Below are 15,890 nucleotides of genomic sequence, written 5' to 3' on the forward strand. Positions count from 1 at the left end.
GATTTCAGAGAAATATATTGGTCCATTTTAAGAATGATAATTGTGTATGAAAGTATCAACCATTATCTTCTCTCTTTTTCCAGTAAAGAAGTCTGTCAAGCTACAGATATTATAATGTGTCCAATATGTGATAAATACTGTCCCTTCATGAGGTTGTCAGACAGCTGTGTTTATGCCAAGGTACATTTAAACTATCCAAATAGAAAATGTTTATTCTTTCTCAGTATTTTGTGAATATCTTTAATAAACTTGATTAAATAAAAAAAAGTTCCAAGTGACGGAGCAAATTCAGTCCCTTCACTTCAATGAACCCACTTATACTCTGACGGAATTTGGTCTTTAGAACTTATTTACACGTATTATGCAATTGCACTTGATATATTCAGCAGTCACAAAAATTATGTCCTAGCACATGGAACAGCACTTATGAACCATCTTGAGTGCATAGCTTCTCAAAACACATTACCTTGGGCTGAAAAGGATGAACTACCCCAGAAGTTATACGTCTATACAAGAGATAACTGTTCAGCTGATATGGGTCTTGATCCTGAGAGGTGCTAAGCACCTGTAACTCCCATGCTGAGCACCATTCAGGGTAAGGCCCACAGAGAGGATGTTGGTCTTCAGGACAGCCAGTCTAGCGGCTCTCATGAGCACCATCCATTTTTATCTTTATCTTTTTTAACAAAACACAATACATTGTGAATAGAACCTTCAAATAATGAATTCATCAGGTTATTGGTCTCATTCACAGGTAACTCACCTTTTTGACAATGGAGCTACTGTCTTTTTTGCTGTTTTCATGGCAGTGTGGGGTAAGTCTTTCTTTGGATTTGTGTAATATTTAGTACGTTTTCCTTTAAATGTATGGTGTGAGATAGGACCCTTTAAACTCCAGCATGCCTAGTTTCAGATGCTGAAATGCAGAGTATTGGCTTGACTCTTCCCAATCAAGTCTTTTCTGGTTCAGTGAAAATGTGGAGGGAAAGGGTAAGAATTTATATTTTTCATGTTCAGTTTCTGGACATTTTAATTTTAAAAATGGATCAAATAAGCAGTATCCAGATGGACATTTATATCCTGGTGGAAAAACTAGAATTTTAAAATGTGTTGATATTGAGTTAAGTTCTAGAGTCTTTATTCAGTCATTCCTCAGGCCTCGTCTTTTCTGGGGAAAGGCATCATGTTATATCCAAGCATAAGTGCTGGAACTAGGAGTTTGGGGGGTGCTGCAGCGCCCCCTGACTTGAAGTGGTTTCTATTACAGTTTGGTTCAAGGCTGTAAGCACCCCCACTATACAAATTGTTCCAGTGCCTCTGTTTTCAAGAAAAATTCTCAGATATATGGGATGCTTTCTTGAAGTATATGAATGATCCTTTTAAATACATGGGCCACCCCTCGCTAGGCACGTAGATAGGTGGTACCCCCTCCCGTTGCTTGTACTGCCATGGCTATAGTTTATTTTTAGTGCACTAGATCTATCAGAGCTAGAGTGGGTAGGTCTCCTCAAGCTGGGAATTACATCCCTAGCTTGAAGTGTAGACATACCCTCAGAGACACAGAATTCTTCTGGGAGGATATTCTCACCCAGGCTTACCAAATCTCAGAAATGGACGAATACTTTTTCCTATCAAGCATCTGGGCTTGATTTTCAAAGGTGCAGAACATTTGCAGTTCCCATTGACTTCACTTGGAGTAATGAGTGCTTAGCACTTGCGAAAGCCAAGCCCTACATTTTCATGTTTGTTGTTTTAGAGGAAAAGATCTAAATGTCATCCCTTATGCCAAAAGATGTATTGTGCTTAGTGGGGAAACATTAGTACAGCCTCTAGGGAGGAATGTCACTAATTTTCTTTTGCCTAGACTAGTTCTTGCTAAAGATACAATAGCTGTTGGCTAAGGATCAAGTTATGAGAAACCTCCGTCCTCTACTTCACACACACACACACACACATATACACACAGACATGTTCACGCTTTGTACAGACTTGTGATAAAAATTGATGTTTGTCAATAAATTAAACAATAAACAAGTTCTTTTAAGGTCATGTAACATTATAGCAGTTGCTTATTTGACATGGAGCGGGGGAATATTACAATGATTTTGTTGTCCAGCTTTGTTTGAAGCTCAACACCAAAGTTGTGTCATTCTTCAACCGGTGCTATTATCCAGAGGCAGTCATTCTGAATGCTTCGCTAGAGAAGCAACTGAATGATTTTAATTTATATGCCTACCTCTTCCTTTCTCCACAGTTTTTTCAAGAGGCTAAGAGACACTAGAAAAGTCCTAATTATAATTCCTTCTTGACTACACGGAAGCATGTTTTCTCCGATAAAGGAATTAACACTGGAACAGTTGCTGAAATGCAAAGTTTAAAGAACAGAAACTAGTGGAACTATTTAGTATTTTTATTAGCAATAAGAAATGCCAATATACTCCTCAGAACATAAAACATTCTCCTCCTTCTGCTCTCAAAGGGGGCAGAATCTGAGGAGGTTCTTTAACATAATCCACGAGTATGTAGTGTGTTCAAGAAGATTAGAAGGAATGAGAGTATTCATCAATGCTCTGAAATAAAGTAGCGTAAGAAAAGAGAGATGAACAATAGGTCATTAACCACTAGAGAAAGCCAGCCTCGCAACTATAAAAGGTCACAAGTTAGACAGAAAGTGCTCAAGGAAGTCCTGTCGAGGGGGGTGTTTTGTAGAAGGTTGCTGTTAGATTGAATCTCAAGACAGATTGAAAGGAGGGCAAACAGTAGTGTAGCAGAACTATACTAAAGTATGTCTGTAAGTTCTGAACTTCAGAGCTTTCCAAGAATTTTGTTTGAGCATATGGGATAAATGTACATTTTGAAATATCCTAACAGAAGTACTGCAAGTATGACGGAATAATGTTATATGCAGTGTTGTCATACCTGTGTTGGTTCCACGATATTAGAAAGACAAGGTGGGTGGGGCAATATCTTTTATTGGACCAACTTCTGTTGGTGAGAGAGACAAGCTGTTGAGCTTACACAGAGCTCTTCTGCAGGTCTGTGGAAGCTCTGTGTAACCTTGAAAGCTTGTCTCACCAACAGAAATTGGTCCAATAAAAGATATTACCTCACCCACCTTGACTTTCTAGAATGATGTTATACTATCTTGTTCAGAAATGAATGCTGAATACATGACCAAGGATATTAGAGATGATCTGACTAGAAAGGAAGCAGGGGGGTTTCAAAATTTGATACTTTTAGAAGCTCTCAGTATTACAGAAATGCGGTGAGATGAGCTATCAACAGCATATGATATAATAGTCAATGGTGGAAAGAAGGGCTACTGACCTCAGTAGAAAAAGAAGAGTGTAATACAATAAAAGGAAATCGAATATTGGAGATCATAGTGGTGAATACTGAAAAAATGAAAAATAGTATCAGAAAGAAACTTCAAGAGCCATAGGCAGAGATACTAACTGTGGATTTTTTTCCCCACTGTGTACTTTAAAAATAAGAGGGGAAAACAATTTGATTCATCTTGGATTAGCCTCAAAAGTTCAGGAAATTGGACTGAAAATCTCACAAGATTTCTAATACAGTGTGCCTTTGTGGGAAGGAGATGTGAGGACAGTAGTCATTCTCACTGTACTTTGCCACTGAGCCTGAAAATGTAGAGAAGTGGGAGTGGGGAAAAGAGAGATCCAAGCTGACGTGGTAGTAACTAAAAGTCATTACTTTCTGAGGACTGATTTCTAGACTATGTGAAATGAGTTGATGCTCTGAATCCAGTTACTAGGAAACAAAACTGTTACCTGTGTGCATCACAAAAACCACCATAATAATTGGGATTCTTGTTGGCGGTAGGCAGACTAAGGACTAATCGTCATGGAGAATGAACTGCATTCATGTGCACTAAGGTGATCCCTCTAGGACAAGACTTGAGGCACATTGTCAGGCTGTTGTTCAGGAGGCTTGCATAGTCACTGCTGGGAGCATCCCTGCCCTGGTCTGTGAATAAACAGAGGTTTTCTGTTTCCAGGGCTATCAATCTGGCACCTCTCGTGACCGCTAAAGGCCAGATCCAAAGCCCACTGAAGTCAGTGAATGACTCCCATGGATTTCAGTGGTTTACGTGTAAATAAATAATGTGTTTATAAACAGTGCCAGTTTAATTCTCCAAGACATGGATTATGATCAATTGACTAAATACTTCCTGATCTTTCCTGCCAATATAAAACACAGTGGCAAGCACAACCACTTTTCTGAATACTATAGTGCAGTGAGTGCTATACTTATGCTATACTCCAGTGAGTTATGTAATTGTGCTTCATATGAAAAAAATTAACCCCCTTATCAATGCCAGAAACATCTGTTCCTGTATTTTAAAGGCACCAGTCTCCTCAGCAGCTCTGTATGAATTGCATGTGCGCTGGAATCTGATTAGAAACTTCTTTGCTTCCTCTAGATACTGATTCCTGTGTATTTTAAATAGTCTTCTGATAAGGCAAGCTACCTTTTTCATCTACACTGTTCCCAAGAAAACTTTGTCTTTGTCATTGGTCTATCTAAATTTAGCTAAGATGACTCACAGGAACCATTTCATTCTTTTCAATCTGTAGCTCATTTGATTGCAAATTAAACATGTTCAATTAGCACTAAATGAAATCGCCAAAGCTTCAACCATGTCTGACACAAGCCAAAGCAGAAAGCAACACCTTTTTAATGCAGTTTTGATCATCAGAAAGATTTGCTGTTCAAACAAGTCCATTTATGCAAACCAATGAAAATAATGTAACAGCTTCATTTAACAATAATGCTAGTAGTTAACTTATTTTCTTCATTTGAAAATGATCTTGCGATTTCTTTTTTCTATTTGCTCCAGCAACTGTTTTCCTGGAGTTTTGGAAAAGAAGACGAGCAGTAATTGCTTATGACTGGGACTTGATAGACTGGGAAGAAGAAGAGGTTTGTAGATAATTTACTACTTTAATCTTGCATATAAAAGGTTCTGGTTAAAAATCAACAACCAATTTTTCCTTTAGTTTTATTATCAATTTCTCTTTCACATCAGAAGCTAGAAAATAAATCTTATAATTGATCTTTATGCCAGGACGAGCATTTTCTCCCAAGATGCTTCATCTAGAGCTGTGAAGAAACTTGCTGCAGGCCAAATTGTGCTCTCATTCTTCACCAATGTAAATACAAACTAACTTCACTGAAGTTTGGGGGCATTCTCTGGGTTTATGCCAATGTAGATTCGAAAAGTATCTGGCCTCCATTTTGGTAGAACTAGCAACAATCACACTAAAAGAATCTTTCAGCATGATTTAATTTTTTTTAAAGCAATTACTTATTAGTCCATAGAAAGTCAGATTTTAAAAAATGCAAAAGGTTGACCTTCCTGCCCTTGAATAACTATACATCAACATCAAGATGAGTTTCCTAAGGGGTTGCTTTGGATAGCTGCTAAGAATACAGATGGGGAACCTCAAAAGGTTTTCACACCTCCCAGAAGTCTGGTTGCTCATTGTATTATTGCCCAAAAGGCTTGCAGTGAAGCAGCTAAATTCACCCAATGCCCAGTGGAGGAAAATCCACTAGGAGAGGAGGCTGGGGAGGTGAAAAATAGCCACAACCTCCCTTCTGCTGTGGCTGCCACACAGGCATGCAGGGCTCTGATGGGAATGGAACTAGGGGGGCTCACTATTCAGGACGCTAGGAACCTGCAAGGTGGATTTGGAACCCCTGCATGGCCTGGAGCATTGCTGCTCTGGGTTTCCTTGCTCCCAGGCATGTAGGATTCTTTTGTGGGCAGAGTTGGAGAATGGCAGGCAGAGCTATGTTCCTTTCCTCCACGAGGGGTTCATTGCCCTTGTGGGAGGGCTACAATAGTCATCAGGCTGCATTAATGGTCACAGTGGCTTCACTGCTATTCTGCTGTCTGTGGGAAAGAATTCCTTCCCCAGGGTCACTGTAGATTTTCCCAGCACAGAACCAGACTTCTCAGCCTAAGGACAGAAATTGTCTCTTTGGGAAGAGGCCACATGATGTTACATTTGCTTATTTGCTGACAAGATGGGTTTTCTTTAACACTGATGGTGAAGGAAATAAGTGAAAAATACAAAGGAAAACAAATGGCTGCTTCGGGCCAAGTGGAGAGCTCCTGTGGAATCCCAGAGTATAAAGGGGCTGCTAAAGAACTTAAAACAGACTCCTGTGCAGCAGGGAGCTTCACTGGCAGTGCACACATGCTGTCAGACCAATCCCAGGATTGCTTTGGGACTGTTATCAATGTGTCTAGAGCAGGGGTGGGCAACCTGTGGCCCATCAGGGTAATCTGATCACGGGCCATGAGACATTTTGCTGACATTGACCATCTGCAGACACTACCCCCCGCAGCTCCCAGTGGCCGCGGTTTGCTGCTCCAGGCCAATGTGAGCTGCTGGAAGCGGCGGCCAGTACGTCCCTCAGCCTGTGCCGGTCAAACCTGCGGACACGGCAGGTAAACAGACCGGTCTGGCCCGCCAGGGGCTTTCCCTATACAAGCGACGGAACAAGTTTGGGAACCACTGGTCTAGAGGATAGTTCGGTCATGGATTTGCTGGAGACTCGCTAGTGAAAGGTGAGAGTGGCCTCAAATGGTGCTGTTAAAACTTAAGATGTTAATTAGGACTTAGCTGTACTGGTCTTGCCTAGGTTGCCAACCCTCCAGGACTGGTCTGGAGTCTCCCAGAATCAGCATTGATCTCCCGGTGACTATTGAAAGCAATCCAGGAGATTTGAATAGGGTATTTGAAGAAAATGACATTAAATCATGTTGGGGGAAAAAATCTCCCAGAATAGCTTCAGTCAGCGTTGGCAACCCTAGTCTTGCCTCCTACTAGTTAGAAGCCCACATAGATTAGGAGCATAGAAAAGCTGCTGCTGCTGCTAACAGATATTGGACATTAGGCACTCAAGAGGCTGAAGTGCTGAATTTTGATTTGAGGGGTCCAGATTCAAACCCATCAGGGGTGGAGTCCTCACAATGAAAAGACACTTAAAGAAACTAACAAAACATTGTAACAAAAGGTCAAACTGCCTTTCCATGAGCTCTGGTACCCCAGTATTGGTCGTTGGTGCATTTCTTACACATGCAACCCCTTTACAGTTTAACCTGCCTGGATTTGGGATTGGGATTTACTTAGCATTATGGATGTCAGTGGGGCAGCCAGGCCAAATCTGAGTGAGTGGCATTGCGACCTGGTGTATGGAGCAGGTTGCAGGGAGCAAGGAATCAGGACAGGAGCCATCGCTGCTGGGCGAGTGGGGGCATGTTTGCTCTCCAGCCCCTGCCTTCCCGAGCCTCCCCAACTGTCTGGGGCTGGAGGAGGGGGCAGACAGAGAGCAAGGAGGCTGGGGGGAGCTGAGCAGGGGGCTTGGAGGCTGGGAAGGGGAATGGGGTACTCTCCTATTATGTAGCCTCTTGCTGGGAGGGGGCATCTGTGTTGTTTTGTGTCTATTTCAGTTAGGACCAACCCCTTCCCTCAAAAGATCTTTGAGTGGATAAGGCCAGGTCTACACTATAAACTAACATCAGCATAACTACATTGATCAGGGGTGTGAAAAATTCACTCCCCTGAGAAATGCGGTTATACCAACCTAGCCACCAGTGTAGACAGTGCTGTGTCAGCAGGAGGGCTTCTCCTGTCATCATAGCTACCGCCTCTTGTGGAGGTGGACTAACTACGCCAACAGGAGAAGCTCTCCCATCGGCATAGCAAGGTGGCACAGCTGCACCATTGTAAGAACAGACCTGCCCTAATTCTCTCCCAGGACAGAGACAACCTGGAGGGCTGGTTTGTGTTTTCTTTTGTTTTGCCGTGCCTGTCTTCCACTGTTACTTAAAGGAGTCAGACTACAGGGGGATAGCCGCATCCTATTGGAATTCCCTATCTACAGGAGGGGGCAGAGCTGGGAGAACAAGAGCAAGGGGGCTGGCAGGAGCCATTTAATGCAGCTGGAAATGAGGGCTAAAGAGAATGTTGCCTGAGTAAGGGGTGAATAAATTCTGCTAATCAGAACAGCTTTAAATACTGCCCTATATCTAACTTTCCCCACATTCAGAGATAAATCAGTAATAATGAGGAGCAAGATACTTTTTCAAACAGTGAGGAACCTCTTGCTAAAACTGGGAGGATACACAAGCATCTAGCAAGCAGTTTTATTTACAAGTGAGCTTGGAAAAAGGATTAAGTGCAATTTTATTCCTGCTTTGCTGAATTGCTACCGTCTACTATCAAAATCCTAGAAAATTTCCTGGTGTCATCTTTGAAACAATATTGTTTACAAATATACATTTTCAAACACTCTGGTTTATGATAGCAACTAACTGGGGAGTTTGTTAAATTTTATGGATGTAATTCTGTGAATTTAGATGCCTTTTTCTTACAGTGATCTGTTTTCCTCATTAAGACCTACTGATTTCCCAACTGATTTCCTGATTTAAGTGTCTGGCACTTCACTTATGTATTATTAGAAATAATTTTATGAAAAAAGTGATCTGAAATTTGACCTTGCTTAACTGGATTGTACGTAAAAATTGCTCATCTCTTTTTTAGGAAGAAATACGTCCCCAGTTTGAAGCAAAATACTCCAAGAAAGAACGGATGAATCCCATATCTGGAAAACCAGAGCCTTATCAAGCATTTGCAGATAAATGCAGCAGACTTATTGTTTCTGCATCTGGAATATTTTTTATGGTTTGAGAATGCTAATTTCCTTTCCAGTTACAAGAAGGAAAAGTTTAGTTTAAAAATGGCAAACAGAGTAGAAATTTTGGAAAACAGATAATTTGGTTAGTCTGAATACAGAGGGTGGAATTATAGTTTATACTCTGGTTTAAAGATTGTACTGTCTATTACAGCCAGGGTTGAGGCCCCCCACCCCTCGCTCCCCTTGTGGATGGTTACCAGTCTGCTGTACTGAACACAACCTTTGGATCTTTGCTTCTAGCCAGCTGGGTCTGGACAGAGTCAAGACACTGTTTCTACTTTTGGCTTCTCAGGCACACTCCTCAGGTGCAGATTCCCTGTCTGGTCCCCTTCCTGGGGATGTGGGACTCCACATCCAACTGCCCTTAGCCCTGAAACTAGTGCTGTCCCTCAGCAGCAACTTATGCATGTCCCACTTCCACCGCCCCGAATTGCACCTCCATGAGCACTCCAGTTTTTGCTCTTTAGGGATATATAGCAGATAAAGTCAGGAACACCAGCTTTGCAAAGGAACTTCTTAAATATGCACTTTACTCTTAGCAGAGGAGAGTACAGATCTAGGCAAAACAACAAACACCTGAACACAACTCCTCTCCCCCCACCCCCACCCTGAGTTCTCATCACTTTTGAGAGCCCTTTGGTTTTTGGTCAGTGTCCATAGGGGAAGGCCTCTGTTCCCCTTTCTCCAGATGTGTGTCTCTTCTCATTCTAGTATTGGAATGGTTCCCCTTTCTAAAGAGCAATTTCTAGTGCCTTTTTCTGTTTCTGTTCTTCTGCTGGGATTTTCCATGCTGGCAAAGAGTTGTTAAAAATCAATGGCTCTACCAATAACAACCAGGATACAACTATTCAGTGTTGAGGACTCTTGGTGGTCCTGTTGCAGTTTCCCAGATACACACTGTTCCTGCTACAACATCGAGGTTCTAAACCACAATGAAGGTTACAATCAGAAATGCTATTCATAAAACAAAAGGGAATTCATCAATTGACATACACACACACACCATCACACAATCTTTCAGTAAAAAATACCCATGTCTTAAAAACATAAAAGAGGATTTGTTTTAATTCATGCTAATCAGCATTGTTAATCTGGAGTAGCTCCATTGACTTCAGTAGAGTTACTATGGATTTACACTGGTAGAACTGGGATCAGAATCTGGTGTGGTATCCAGCAAGCCTACAGCCAGAGGGACACACAGGGAACTCATTCACAATGAAAATGTGGACTCATTCACAATGATTTAATTACTGCCTTACAATAAATAAGTAAAAACAGGGCAAATCTCAAAGTCCTCAATCAAGTTTTGCTTGATCCTTATTCATGCAGCATCCCACTGACTTCAGTGAGAGTTCTGTTGAAGTAAAAACTGAGGTTCAAATCCCTGAAGTCAAAGGGAGTTTTCCTGTGTGACAACTTGAAAATCAGGTCCATTGGCTCTCGTACAGTAACTAGTTCAAATTTATCTTCTGAAGTACACGTTTTTTCAGTTTTTGGGGGGGGGGGGGCGGGTTTCCCATGGAATTGGCTTGTATAAGAATTTACTAAGGTTGCCTACGGAAAAATATCATTAGGAAGGCCTGTTCTGCTGAGATGATTATTTAATGTGATTGGTACTCACTAGGATAACTATTCATTTTTATTATTATTAATTATACTTGTCACTTATATGGGACTTTACAAACTAACTTCTTTATGAACTTCAAAGTTCATGACAGGTACTAATTAATCTGTTCAATGTAGGTAAGTAAGTATCAATGTCACTATTTTTTAGGTGAGGAAACAGAAGCAGGGAAGTTAAATGATTTGTACAAGACCATCAGTCAGTATCAGAGCTGAGTCCCTGATCCCCCTGTTCAGACCCCGTGCTCGTACCATGCTAACCACTTCATTACATAGCAAAGTAAAAAAGTATGTAATTAGGGCTTGGCGAATGATGGGGGTGGAAATCAGAACCAGGTCTACTCATGTTTGCTGAACCTAACCTTTGAGTTCAACAAATACCTTTTAGGTGTTGGCATCATGAAATTGTGGTGCTAGGAAAACCCACCCTCTGAGATTGGAACTTGGGAAGCAGAGAGCAACAAGCATCTTCCTGTGCCTGGCCATATGCTCCTGTACCCGTCGCATGGGTCGGATTTGGGATTCACCAAAATATTGTGTTCATTCAGCAGCCGAACAGGGGTGCTAGAACAATTTTTATAGTGGGGGTCCTGAAGGCAGAAACCACGTGTTTGGATTGTTACTATTACTTCAAGCCAGCTAGTTCCAGCATCTATGCAGCCAAAGCCAAATTTCTCCAAATTGGCCCAACTGTATTTATAGGAAGCACTTTGACTATAAATTATGACTGTTCCTGGCTCTCGCAGAGTGGCCTGTTGGTGACCTTGAGGAACTCTTCATCTCTCTGTGTGCCAATTTCCCCATCTACAAAATGGACATAATGGTACTTACTTTATAAAGTGCTTTAAGTTCAGTGGGAAAAAGTGCTATGTAAGCACTAGGTATTCTGATATTCACCAAAACCAGGAACTGTGTAGAATGTATTGTACGTTGACTTTTTATTTTCTCCATTGGCTCCATTTCTCCAATAGCAGAAAATCACCTCTACTTTTCTAACAAAGGCAATGTCTTAAACCTTTTACGATTCCCACCCTTGAAAACTGCTTATAATATGCTCCAATGTCAAACTCAAACTTTCAGCATTTATAAATGATTATCACTGTGATAGCTAAACACTGCATGTAAATTGGTTAAAAAACAAGACAAAACAGGAAGCCTGACTCAGACTAATAAGTGAGTTCTACGTATGTTTTCAATTTTGTGATGTAGTTGGATTACTTTGAGCTGATAGAGGAACATAAATAAACATTCACGCAAATACCCAAAGTGAACCATTATAAAGTCTTTTAATCTGGAAAAGTATTCAAATTGTCCAAAATTTCAGAACAAATTCTCATAGTTAATTAGACTTAACATTCAACATTTGGACCCTTATTTAAGAAAGCACTTAAGCATATGCTTAAATTTAAGCATGTGGGTAAGGGCCTTCCTTATTAGAGATGATTTCCTGAATTGTGGAGTTACGAGAGTCTCTCTCCAAAGTATCAATTATTTATTTATTTACTTAGATTTACAAATGTTCACTGATGAAAAGTGCTAAAGAAAGTGTAGCAAGTTAAGTGTCAGGTCCAAGGTTAGAACCCAAGTATTTTGGTTTTGGAACTTGTGCCTAACCCACTCCGACATAAAAACTCCCCAGCTAAATCATCGAATCAGTTTGTGCCTTACTCACCCCATTTGGATATGGTGGCTAATGAAATGCCTTGCGCTTATATAGTATTTTTACATATGTAGATCTTAAAGCTCTTTATAAAGTTAGATAGGCATTATTAATCTGGATTTGTAGTTGGATTGTCTACACGGGAAAGTTATTGCACAGTAAACTAGGGTGTGAATTTACTGCACACATTAGCTATTCTGCATTAACTTCCCCTGTTGACACTCTGCACACTAAAAGTGTCCTCAGCGGTTTAACTTAATATACTTTGAAGTGCCTGGTTTTGCTTCCATTGAAGATTGTGGCAAAAACATCCACTAGTGTTAATGGAAATAGGAGTGGGCCATAACTCCCAGTGATATCAGTGTTAGCAGGTTTGGCCCAAAGCTATCCACAGTAAAAATTATCAGTAAGTTTGCTTAATTACAACTTATTTTCTTCAGATATTGCTGATATAGGTTTTCAAGTAGCTTTTATTATCTGGAAAGTCTGAAAGAGTAAGGAAAGTTAATCTATAGGGAGAAAAAGAAAATTACACAAGTCAAAGTTTCAAATCAGGATAGTTTTATAATGACCTTTAACTCAAAACTCAGTTAGAGGGTGATTTAAAGAAAAACTTTGAGGAAATATTCTTCTTTGCTTCCAAAATAAATCTGTCAATTGTTAAGCTAAATCAGTTTTCCAATACAAAGTTATAAAGGCTTACCGAGGACTTGGTAGTGGAGGCTGGCTGTCACCACCTTTTCATAATAGATTAGACACAATATTATCTTTAAATTCAGGATCTTTCTACCTGCAACTGATCTTATTTTCAGAATGCAACACTTGCATTAAAAAAAATTATTTATATATATATATACACACACACACAGTATTTATATATATATATACACACACAGAGAGAACCCTGTTTGCTGCCCCCTTTCTGAGCTAGGTTGCACTAATTCCCATCCAAAATGACCAATGTTTTTTAGGGTTTGTGTCACCAGCTGCTTCCTGCCTTCTTCACTATTGATAATCAGTGCAAATTCATTAGTACACAGGGTGAAGTATGTATATAACCTTTTTGAGCTATGAGAGGTCTTTTAAACTTCAGCTAATACTAACTTCAAATGCTAAACACTTAATCAAATATCTCATGATCTAAAGCCAGCCTGAATTTATCTATCTTCCAAATTGCCTTTTTCTCTTTTTTAAACAGAGTGCTTATGCTTTACCTTAGTGAAAAGTCCTTGAAATTATCATTTGGGATGATGCCACTTCTTTTGCCAAAGTCAGAGATCACTTGAAAAATCATGAGGTTTAGATTTAAGTCAGAACTTGGAAGCCTGGATATTCAAGTACTATTTGGCTTTGGCAAAACAAATTCTGGACTGTATTATTTTAGCCTCCCTTCCGCCACCTTGTTAATCTTAGAAACAAGCCAAGAATTATTTTCAAAATTGACTTTTTGTTGTTGTTTGTTATTGTTTGAATAGCACAGGTTTCCACTGGGTTAGAAATACATGGATTTTTAAAAATGAAATATCCTTGAAAAATAGTATCTTAAAATAAGAGAAAAGGATGTTTTGTAAAACTTAAAATAAAAGTAGTTCTATATGTTTCAGTAAACCCAAACGTCACCACGTTCTGCTTGGACCTTCATTCACATCCATAAAGAGAAGTGGTTGAACCACAATCCAACTGCCACCCTGACAATCTACTTACCTTGATATCTGGATGCCTTAAGATAGTTTGGTTTTGGAGGTACCCCTGCAAAGTCAAATTCATTCTGTTGTTACCAACAGTAGTGTCAATGATAAACACACTACAGGCTCCTTAGACTGTTAGTGCATTGAAATAAGAGTTTTGTCCAATCACTCCACCTACTGGTGAAGATCAATATTATATTTGTCTTAAAATATTGTCTGGTTAGATTCCCAGTGAGTGATATCTCCTTAACATCAAAAGTAAGCCTGTGCAGTCAATTTAAAATCCAGAAATAAAATAATATCAATATTGCGCTGACTCAAAAATAGCTATATGGATAATTTTATGGTGTTTTCCAAAGTAAAGTGTTAGTGAGATATCCTGGGTAATTTGAGGGAAGGGATGGGGGCTAGGTGGGAATATTTAGGTGATTTTTATATATACATATATATGCATTGGATGACATGAAAATCTTTGAGATATTCTGTAGCATTTAGTTGTGCCAACCTAGATTTCCCTATTAGTTTTGCATCAGAAGCAGGAAGTTTGCCAATCGGTGGGATCATTGGATGATTGAGGTTCTAAAAGAACACTCAAGGAAGACAAGGCCATTGCAGAGAAGCTATATGACTTTTTTGCAACAGTCTTCACTGCAACGGATATGAGGGAGATTCCCAAATCTGAGCCATTCTTTTTAGGTGACAAATCTGAGGAACAGTCCAGATTGAGGAATCAATAGAGGAGGTTTTGGAACAAATTTATAAACAGTAACAAGTCATCAGGGCCAGATGGTATTCAGCCAAGAATTCAGAGGGAACTCAAATATGAAATTGCAGAACTACTAACTGGTATGTAACCTAACACTTAAATCAGCTTCTGTACCAGATGACTGGCAAATTGGTGGAAACTATAGTAAAGAACAGCATTATCAGACACATAGATGAACATGATATGTTGAAGAGCCAACACTGCTTTTGTAAAGGTAAATCATGCCTCACCAATCTATTAGAAATCTTTGAAGGGGTCAGCAAACATATGGACAAGGATGATCCAGTGGATATAGTGTACTTGGACTTTCAGAAGACCTTTGACAAGGTCCCATACCAAAGACTCTTACGCAAAGTAAGCAGTCATGGGATATGAGAGAGGGAAGGAATAAATGGTTAGTTTTCAGAATGGAGAGAGGTAAATAGCAGGGTCCCCCAGGGATCTATATTGGGACCAGTGCTGTTCCACATATTCATAAATGATCTGAAAAAGGAGGTAAACAGTGAGATGGCAAAGTTTGCAGATGATACAAAGTTACTCAAGATAAGTAAGTCCAAAGTAGATTGTGAAGAGTTACAAAGGGATCTCATAAAGCTTGGGTGATTGGGCAACATAATGGCAGATGAAATTCAATGCTGATAAATGCAAACTAGTTCATACTGGAAAACATAATCCCAACTATACATACAATATGAGGGGGGTCTAATTTAGTTGTTACCACTCAAGAAAGAGATCATGGAGTCATTGTGGATAATTTTCTGAAAACATCCAATCAATATGCAGCAGCAGTCAAAAAGCTAACCGAATGTTAGGAACCATTAGGAAAGGGATAGATAATAAGACAGAAAATATCATAATGCCATTATATAAATCCATATAAATATAAATCCACGCCTTGAATACTGTGTGCAATTCTGGTCATCGTGTCTCAAAAAAGATATATTAGAATTGGAAAAGGTACGGAGAAGAGCAACAAAAATGATTAAGGATATGGAACGGTTTCCATATGAGGAGAGATTAAAAAGACTGGGACTGTTCAGGTTGGAAAAGAGACGACTAACAGGGGATGTAATAGAAGACCATAAAATCATGAATGATATGGAGAAAGTGAATGTGTTATTTACCACTTCATATAACTCAAGACCCTGGGATTCACCTGATGAAATTAATAGGCAGCAGGTTTAAAACAAACAAAGTGAAGCACTTCTTCACACAAAGCACAGTCAACACGTGGAACTCTTTACCAGGGGATATTGTGAAGGCCAGAACTGGGACTGGATGCTAGGGAATGGCCCATTCAATAATTGCCTTGTTCTGTGCCTTCCCTTTGAAGCATCTGGCATTGGCCATTGTCCAAAGACAGAGTACTGGGCTAGACGAACCATTCCTCTCACCTAGTCTGGCCATTCTTATAGTCTGA

The 15,890-nt window shown here is 39.9% G+C and overlaps 1 protein-coding gene across 5 annotated transcripts in view; it reads left to right on the top strand.

The window, feature by feature from the left end:
* The window catches only part of ANO4 (anoctamin 4), a 269,643-nt gene that overhangs the window by 203,255 nt on the left and 50,498 nt on the right, over nucleotides 1–15,890 (top strand). For all 5 annotated transcript variants that reach the window (XM_008178773.4, XM_065561354.1, XM_008178774.4 and 2 more), the window contains 4 exons: nucleotides 84–180; nucleotides 755–815; nucleotides 4,862–4,944; nucleotides 8,580–8,720. In XM_008178773.4, the coding sequence (XP_008176995.2) occupies nucleotides 84–180; nucleotides 755–815; nucleotides 4,862–4,944; nucleotides 8,580–8,720 (382 nt within the window). The remainder of the gene's footprint in view (nucleotides 1–83; nucleotides 181–754; nucleotides 816–4,861; nucleotides 4,945–8,579; nucleotides 8,721–15,890) is intronic.

The sequence above is a fragment of the Chrysemys picta genome, chromosome 1 (genome assembly GCF_011386835.1).
Source record: "Chrysemys picta bellii isolate R12L10 chromosome 1, ASM1138683v2, whole genome shotgun sequence".
NCBI classification, from domain to species: Eukaryota; Metazoa; Chordata; order Testudines; family Emydidae; genus Chrysemys; species Chrysemys picta.